The 8904-nt window shown below is 33.1% G+C and overlaps 1 protein-coding gene across 1 annotated transcript; it reads left to right on the top strand.

Annotated features, from left to right (window-relative positions):
* Positions 1-3601: 3601 nt before the first annotated feature.
* Positions 3602-6965, top strand: LOC133305726 (uncharacterized). The gene is made up of 6 exons (XM_061505966.1): positions 3602-3680; positions 3971-4215; positions 4730-5000; positions 5105-5538; positions 5986-6325; positions 6433-6965. The coding sequence occupies exons 1-6, from the start codon at positions 3602-3604 to the stop codon at positions 6963-6965; spliced, it is 1902 nt and encodes a 633-aa protein (XP_061361950.1).
* Positions 6966-8904: the final 1939 nt, after the last annotated feature.

The following is an 8904-nucleotide window of genomic DNA, read 5'->3' as shown; positions in this document are numbered from 1 at the left end:
CAACAAATTCATATGTGAATGTGATTTCACTATTGATTCAATATATCAAACATGTATTGACAAAATATTGGTCAATTACATTCTAGATTGTGCAAGAAGCAAGTGGCCATGATGCATGAAAACATTGATCCAAACTTAGGAGATTCGTGTGTCTACCTACTATTTTATGATTGGGACAAGAATAATGTCATGAAATGATGGAATTAAAAGGGCATAAACTTAGGAAGAGTTTATGTAAATACCTCAAGTAATTTACTGTGGCATTCCTCTGGTACATTGGGTAGTAAACGTGATAAAAGCTCTTGTTGCCTTGGTCCTGTGAAAATTTTTTGCCCATGAATGTGTTGGACTTAACTTGTTTTCTTTTGTGACTATTATAAAATTTACATTAATTCTATATCATAAATGTTACGTTTTCCATTCAATAAAAATTAACAAATTAATATTTTTTCTTTTTATATTGTGGATTCACTATCCTTTATATACAAGCTTTTATATCATCCGTTATACACGCGCTCACGCATGCTCTTTATATGTACATTAAAAAACTATAATTTCTTTCTATAATATGAACTTGTAAAAGTTTAACCTTTTATAGGATTTTATTCCTTTTAATATCTTCAAGAAGGCACCTAATAATTTAGCATTAAGTATTATCCATTTCAAGATTATAAATTCATATTTTTTTTTTTGATAACATTATAAATTCATATTTTATTTAAAGCAAATAAGCTAAGACTTAATGGATTAACTTTTGTCAGTAATTCCAAATAATTTTATTTAATAATCGAATCAGAGAGTTTTAAACTGTATCAATTGATTCATTTAGTTTAAATTTTTAGGTGTTTTATTTTTAAATCCCAGGTTAATGAGTTGAGGCAGGTGATTTGACTGATAATTATAAAAAATTCTTTCTCTACGTATAGTAGAATGTGAATCATTAAAAAGAAAGTCCACGTGTCAAAAACATTCACACGCGCAATAATTGCGCTTGGGCCATACTATACCCTCTCTCCAATATCTTATATTATTATATTATACTTAAGGGATGTTTATAGGAAAAAAATTAATTTAATGTTTTTTAATAAAATAATTACGCATTTATTACAGTTTTGAGAATAATTACAGATCTATTGCACAATGTCACATGTGACGCCCTATTGAGGCGTCTCATCCTAAGGGGAGACGCCCCAATGGGTCGTCACTTATCAGGTGTTGACACGTGTCATTTTTTTTTCCAAAAAAAAAATTAATTTAATTATAAAACTTTTGAAGGCCATAACTTTTGACTCCGGTATCCAAATCAGGTAATTCTTTTTTGATTCCACATAACTTTTTGAGATCTACGCAATGACATCTCATTTGATATATTTTATTTCTCACAAACATAATTTAAATTTAAATCAAGTAATCCTTCTTCCTTAGAGATTTAGAATATTTATTTTATTATTTCCTTTATTAATACAGATTTTTCAAATTTATTTTTTAGTTTAAATCACAAATCAAATCTTTATTTTGTTTTCCTTATTAATAATAATTGTTACTTTTAATTTAAATCACAAACCAAATTTTTTTTATAATAAAAAAAAAATTATTTTAAATCACACATCAAATCTTGATTTATTTTTTATATTAAATCACAAACGCAGAACTCATAGGCTTCTGAGTTTAAAAATGTGACACGTGTCAACACTTGACACGTCACCAATCACGTCTAAATTGGGTGTCAATCAAGAGGCAATCACGCCTAATTTAGGTAATTTTACTTTTGACAAACATTCATAAGCCATCATTAATTTCAGACCACGAATAATAGCCCAGAAGCTTATAGCATTAATCATTAATTTCAAAAATAATTTCCTTCTTCCTTAGAGATTTAGAATATTTATTTAATTATTTCCTTTATTTCTACAGATTTTTCAAATTGATTTTTTTGTTTAAATCACAAATCAAATCTTTATTTTGTTTTCCTTATTAATAATTATTTTTATTTTTATTTTTAATTTAAATCACAAACCAAATTTTTGTTATAATAAAAAAATTATAAAAAAAATTTAAATCACAAATCAAAATTTTATTTATTTTTTTTATATTAAATCACAAACCCAGAACTCAGAAGCTTCTGGGTTTAACCGCTCTTGTAATACCATTCTTGCAAATTAAAATTATGTTTGTGAGAAATAAATTATATCAAATGAGATGTCATTAAGTAGATCTCGTAAAGTTATGTCGAATCAAAAAACAATTACCTAATTTGGATACCCGAGTCAAAAGTTATGGCCTTCAAAAGTTTTATGATTAAATTAATTTTTTTTTTGGAAAAAAAATGACACGTGTCAACACCTAATAAGTGACGCCCCATTGGGGCGTTTCTCCTTAGGGTGAGACACCTCAATGGGGTGTCACATGTGACGCCCAAAAGGGGGGTCACATGTGACGCCCAAAAGGGATGTCACATTGTGCAATAGATCCGTAATTATTTCCAAAACTGTAATAAATGCGTAATTATTTTATTAAAAAACTTTAAATTAATTTTTTTGCCGATGTTTATATTAACAATTTTTTTTTACAAACTTTTACAAATTATATTATGTCGAATCGGTAATTTATGTAACACCGATATCGACACGTGACACAATACGACACGACACTCCGATACGTTAATTTTAAAAAATATTAGATTTTGACACGTTTGGACACGTTTTGATATTAAATAATATTTTTAATTTATGTAGTGTATATTATATTTAATGTTCAATAATTTAACAAAAAAATGAAACTAAACTTATAATATTCATCAATTCTGCAAAGAAACATAAGATATCCCAAATATTTATATTAAACTCAATAACATGTTAATCGTAATCCAACAAATCTAATAGTTGGAACTAAAAACTCAACACAGTGCAACATTTGAACCTTTTTTAGAATTTTTATAACGCGTGTTGGAGTGTCGGGAAGTGTTAGAGTGTCAAGAAGTGTCGGACACGACACGTCAGGGTTTTTGAAGTGTCGGTGCTTCATAGCCGACTCTTAACTAAAGTATTACCGGTCAGACATAGTATAATTTGTAATTTTTATAAAATAAAAGTTTGTAAACCCATATTTAGGAAAGATTTGTGAAAGAAAATATTTCCCTATCACACTTGCACAAAAATAAATAGATTCTATTGTAAATAAAAGGAAGAAATCTTTTTTATGGGATTCATTTATTTTTATATAGATATGATAGATAAATATTTTTTTCAATAAAACCGGAAATATTAAACCCTATATTTGTAATCTTATTATAAATATGTCATTCATATATGTTTTTTATTTTCACACCCCTCCATCACATTATCTCTCTCATATTTTTCTTTCTTTCTTTCTCTCTCTCTCGACCCTCTCTTACCACAGTTTGTCCAATTCAACCTTCGTCCCCACGAAAGCTTAAGCTTTCTCAAAGCAGGTACCACTCTCTCTCTGTCTCTCTCTTTCTCTTTATGGTGTTTGCAGTAAACTATTTTGTATGTGTGTTTGTGGTTTTGTTCCTCATAGGCTTTGCTTGTTCACGTTTTCTTTGTTTTCAATCTGCAAACTTGCCAATCGGTGTGTAAACATGAACACCCTTTTCTACAGGCTAGTTTTTTCACGTGGTCACAGAGCTTTCTTCTCCTTTTTCTTCGTCTTCAATGGAGGTAACACTGGGAATCTCCTTGTTCTTTTGTTCCTTTTGTTTCTACTTTTTTTTTCTGTGTGGCCACGCCATCGTGCTTTGTTTTCTTTTGTATGATTTCAATGTACATGTGAATGTGTTCTAGCAGTTTTTTTCGAGTGAATGACGAGAATTTTCTCGGATCATGTTGGATTTTTTTCTCTTGCTTGTCTGTTTCTTCGTGCTTTTGTTTTTATCTTTTAATATTTTATTTTTTATTTTTTATTTATTTACTTTTCTTTCTTCGTTGTTGATGTTTGAGTTTGGTTTCAGATATGAATGTTGCTGGTTTTGTAACGATTGTTTTGGTTCTGGGAGTAATGTGTTTAATAGGTCGTCATGCATTTATTTCAAAGTCTTCGACTTTGGATTCCGGGTTGCTCCTGTTTCAATTTTGGGGTCAGGAAGTGGATCTACTCGATTGTTTCGTTCTTAGTTTGCGTTTTGGTCCTCTATTTGTTCCTTACTTCTCAGAAATATCTCAACTCCAATTTTGTTTAATGGCAAAGTTTGTCCCTGTGACTTTTGAGTCGAGTTTGTTGGCACAAACTTGGAGACACTGTTTTTAGATTTCTATTTCTAAATGATGATGATGATTTTGGGATTTTTTTTTAATATCTGAGAGTAGTTTTTAATTTTTTAATGACACTATAAATATATATAAATATTTATCCTTCTGGAATCTCAGAATCCGCCTACTTATCCTATTATAAATGAACTATCGATGCACAGATTTAGATATTCTCATGTGAAAAATTAGTCATATTATTTGATCACAACTACTTATTGATAATAAGTTAAGAGAGAGAGAAATATATGATTTTTAAATGAATAATTGTAATCAAATAACATGACCAGTTTTTCACATTCAAATCCTTGAGTACATCAACAGCACCAAAAGATTTGTTCCATTATCCTAAATGCTTTTGGAATTTTTTTATTTATTTTAATGAAAAGACCACAAGGTGTCTTTAGATTTTGGTGTCAGTTCATTACACAAAGTATATTTTTCCAATGTTTATTTATTGACAGGTGGATTCAGTTCTAGTTAATGGCTTTGAGGAGCAAGCATTTTCTCCGTATTGTTATGACGTTTATGATGATTTTGGTGATCCAAACATATTTCCTAAGGTGGGTGAGCAGTACCAGGCTGAAATTCCACCTTTAATGTCAGAATCTGACTGTTCTTGGTTTCAAAAGAAGCCACGTGATGCAGAAAGAACATGTACCTTCAATGAGTCTCAATTAGGATTACCAATTTGTATAATTTGGATCAAGGATGAAGTAGAGGACAATAAGCATGGTCCACTGAAACATGCATGCGAGTCAATTGGATTTACCAAAAAAAGTGAATTTTCAAAAAAAGATGCATCCTGAATAGTCCTAGCCATGATAAATTGAATCCAGAACCCGAGGACATTGACATTACATTGGTCAATGGAACAAAATTGGGGGCATCTGGAAATTCCAGTGTGCAACAAGAAACAAAGATTGGGGTGCATGAGAATAAATGCAAAGGCCATTGTCTGGTTCCTGGGTCTTCAACTGACACCTGGAATGAAATAGAAGAGGCCAGTTTCACCCTTGGCTTGTATATATTTGGGAAGAATCTTGTTAAAGTGAAAAGATTTATTGGCAATAAGACAATGGGGGATATAATGGCATTCTACTATGGGAAATTTTATAAGTCTGAGAGATATCAAAGGTGGTCTGAATTGAGGAAAATGAAAAGCAGAAAATGCATTCATGGGCAAAAAATTTTCACAGGACCAAGGCAACAAGAGCTTTTATCTCGTTTACTACCCAATGTACCAGAGGAATGCCACAGCAAATTTCTTGAGGTATTTACATAAACTCTTCCTAAGTTTATGCCCTTTTAATTCCATCATTTCATGACATTATTCTTGTCTCAATCATAAAATAGTAGGTAGACACACGAATCTTCTGAGTTTGGATAAATGTCTTCATGTATCATGGCCACTTGCTTCTTGCACAATCTAGAATGTAATTGACCAATATTTTGCCAATACCAAAATTTTACCAAATGGAAAGCTTGTAATACACTTTTCATTGCTTACAATTTCTGTGAGATCAACAGGCATTGTCAATCTAATTGAACTTTTCAATGTGTCACCGTTTGCTGCATCATTATATATCTTCTTCATGTGTTACTGCCTATTCACTGAGGAATGTGTTTTTTCTAAAATTAAATTGAATTGCATGGTAGGTGTCCAAGACATTTGTGGAAGGAAAAATGCTTCTAGAAGATTATGTTTTAACTTTAAAAGGCTTCAGTTGGGCTCAATACTCTTGTTGAGGCAGTTGGAGTTGGTACAAAAAAAGATCTTACAGGTCTCACTCCAGATTCTGTGAAGTCCACTCAGGCACTTCATGTTCGTCTAGAAAAACCAGTTGGCAAAGATTGCTCAAGGCTTACACCTGTAGAAATAATAAACATTCTAACAGGAAATTTCAGATTAAGTAAAGCTCGATCAGGTGATCTCTTCTGGGAAGCTGTTTGGCCTCATTTACTTGCTAGAGGTTGGCACTCTGAGAAGCTGGGAAGTGATGATAATTATGTTGTTGCTTATAAGCATCCTCTTATTTTCTTAGTCCCTCGAGTTACAAGTTTTCAAGGGAACTAGAGAAGGGGGATGACTATTTTGATTCCATTTGTGATGTCCTGGGTAAAGTTGCTTCATATCCTGAGCTAATTGAGCTTGAAACAAATGCAGATGATGATTGCATAACCAAGGAAGGAAATGGATGTACTAAGGAAACAAAACTGGACCAGGAAAACTCCCCTGATTCGCAACACCATTGCTATCCCATGCCGCCAACTCCAATTTGCAGTACAGAAGTAAATAACACAACTTTGAGTAGAACTGAGATAACTGAGAAGGATTCTACTTCTGAAGATGATTGTAACAATGAGGATGCTTCAGAGGAGCAAACAAAAGGATCTGACTTTTTGGATTCTGTGTGCTTGGATAAGGGTAAGACTGATGCTTCTGATGCCAGTAAATTTATCATCATTGCTAAGAAAGTCCCTTCTCGCATTAATGGTATAGAAAATAAACATTTAGAAGAAGTGGTTCCAATAAGAAGCATTGGTTCTACTAATCCATCTGTGGTCTCCAAGGACCAGAAGACAGACTTGTTGAGTAACACACAGGAAATAGATGCTATGGAGTGCCAATCAATCAAGAGAAAGGTACCCGATAGCAACAATATTGAAGATCCTCCTGTTACAAAAAATGGAGATTAAGTGCTTGTAGCCGTGAAGAGAGAAATGTCAATAGTTCTAGCATCTTTATGGTTCCAGGAGTAGAACAAGATTTGGCCAGTTTCTATGCTGACAATTCATTTTCAGTGAGAAAGAACATTTTCACTGAACTTTGAATTCAAAAGGCAGTAAATGGCATTCTCTTGGTTTATTCTGGGAGACACAAAGATGTTTGCAATTACATTCTCAATAGGTTTTGAATTGTCAGCATAGAAACTGGCCAAATCTTGTTCTACTCCTGGAACCATAAAGATGCTAGAACTATTGACATTTCTCTCTTCACGGCTACATGCACTTAATCTCCATTTTTTTGTAACAGGAGGATCTTCAATATTGTTGCTATCGGGTACCTCTCTCTTGATTGATTGGCACTCTATAGCATCTATTCCCTGTGTGTTACTCAACAAGTCTGTCTTCTGGTCCTTGGAGGCCGCAGATGGATTAGTAGAACCAATGCTTCTTATTGGAACCACTTCTTCTGAAGGATTATTTTCTATACCATTAATGCCAGAAGGGACTTCCTTAGCAATGATAATAAATTTACTGGCATCAGAAGCATCAGTCTTACCCTTATCCAAGCACACGGAATCCAAAAAGTCAGGTCCTTTTGTTTGCTCCTCTGAAGCATCCTCATTGTTAGAATCATCTTCAGAAGTAGAATCCTTCTCAGTTATATCAGTTCTACTCAGAGTTGTGTTCTTTACTTCTGTATTGCAAATTGGAGTTGGCGGCATGCGATAGCAATGGTGTTGCGAATCAGGGGAGTTTTCCTGGTCTAATTTTGTTTCATTAGTACATCATTTTCCTTCCTTGGTTGTGCAATCATCATCTGCATTTGTCTCAAGCTCAATTAGCTCAGGATCTGAAGCAACTTTACCCAGGACATCACAAATGGAATCAAAATAGTCATCCCCCTTCTCTAGTTCCCTTGAAAACTTGTTAACTCGAGGGACTAAGAAAATAAGAGGATGGTTATAAGCAACAGCATAATTATCATCACTTCCCAGCTTCTCAGAGTGCCAACCTCTAGCAAGTAAACGAGGCCAAACAGCTTCCCAGAAGAGATCACCTGATCGAGCTTTACTTAATCTGAAATTGCCTGTTATAATGTTTATTATTTCTGCAGGTGTAAGCCTTGAGCAATCTTTGCCAACTGGTTTTTCTGGACGAACAGGAAGTGCCTGAGTGGACTTCACAGAATCTGTAGTGAGACCTGTAAGATCTTTTTTTGTACCAACTCCAACTGCCTCAACAAGAGTATTGAGCCCAACAGAAGCCTTTAAAGTTAAAACATAATCTTCTAGAAGCATTTTTCCTTCCACAAATGTCTTGGACACCTACCAGGCAATTCAATTTAATTTTAGCTAAAACACATTCCTCAGTGAATAGGCAGTAACAGATGAAGAAGATATATAATGATGTAGCAACTTTTCAAGTTTAAGATAAAACAGTGACACATTGAAAAGTTCAATTAGATTGACAATGCCTGTTGATCTCACAAAAATTGTAGGCAATGAAAAGTGTATTACAAGCTTTCCAATTGGTAACCACTTGGCACAACATTTACTCATCAGCATCAACAAATTCATATGTTTTATGATTGAGACAAGAATAATGTCATGAAATGATGGAATTAAAAGGGCATAAACTTAGGAAGAGTTTATGTAAATACCTCAAGTAATTTGCTGCGGCATTCCTCTGGTACATTGGGTAGTAAACGAGATAAAAGCTCTTGTTGCCTTGGTCCTGTGAAATTTTTTTGCCCATGAATGCATTTTCTGCTTTTCATTTTCCTCAATTCAGACCACCTTTGATATCTCTCAGACTTATAAAATTTCCCATAGTAGAATGCCATTATATCCCACATTGTCTTATTGCCAATAAATCTTTTCACTTTAACAAGATTCTTCCCAAATATATA

Source organism: Gastrolobium bilobum, unplaced genomic scaffold, assembly GCF_033153095.1.
Source record: "Gastrolobium bilobum isolate Gb01-03AN ecotype WA unplaced genomic scaffold, APGP_CSIRO_Gbil_v1 utg99369, whole genome shotgun sequence".
Lineage (NCBI taxonomy): Eukaryota > Viridiplantae > Streptophyta > Magnoliopsida > Fabales > Fabaceae > Gastrolobium > Gastrolobium bilobum.
Note: the sequence above shows the minus strand (reverse complement) of the source record. Positions and strands in the feature narration are given on the sequence as shown.

Coding starts and splice junctions, on each gene's coding strand:
- LOC133305726 (XM_061505966.1), top strand. CDS start 3,602: ATGAACACCCTTTTCTACAGGCTAGTTTTTTCACGTGGTCACAGAGCT. Junction 4,216..4,729: donor TAATGGCAAAGTTTGTCCCT/GTGACTTTTGAG, acceptor ATTTATTGACAG/GTGGATTCAGTTCTAGTTAA. Junction 5,539..5,985: donor GCCACAGCAAATTTCTTGAG/GTATTTACATAA, acceptor TAACTTTAAAAG/GCTTCAGTTGGGCTCAATAC.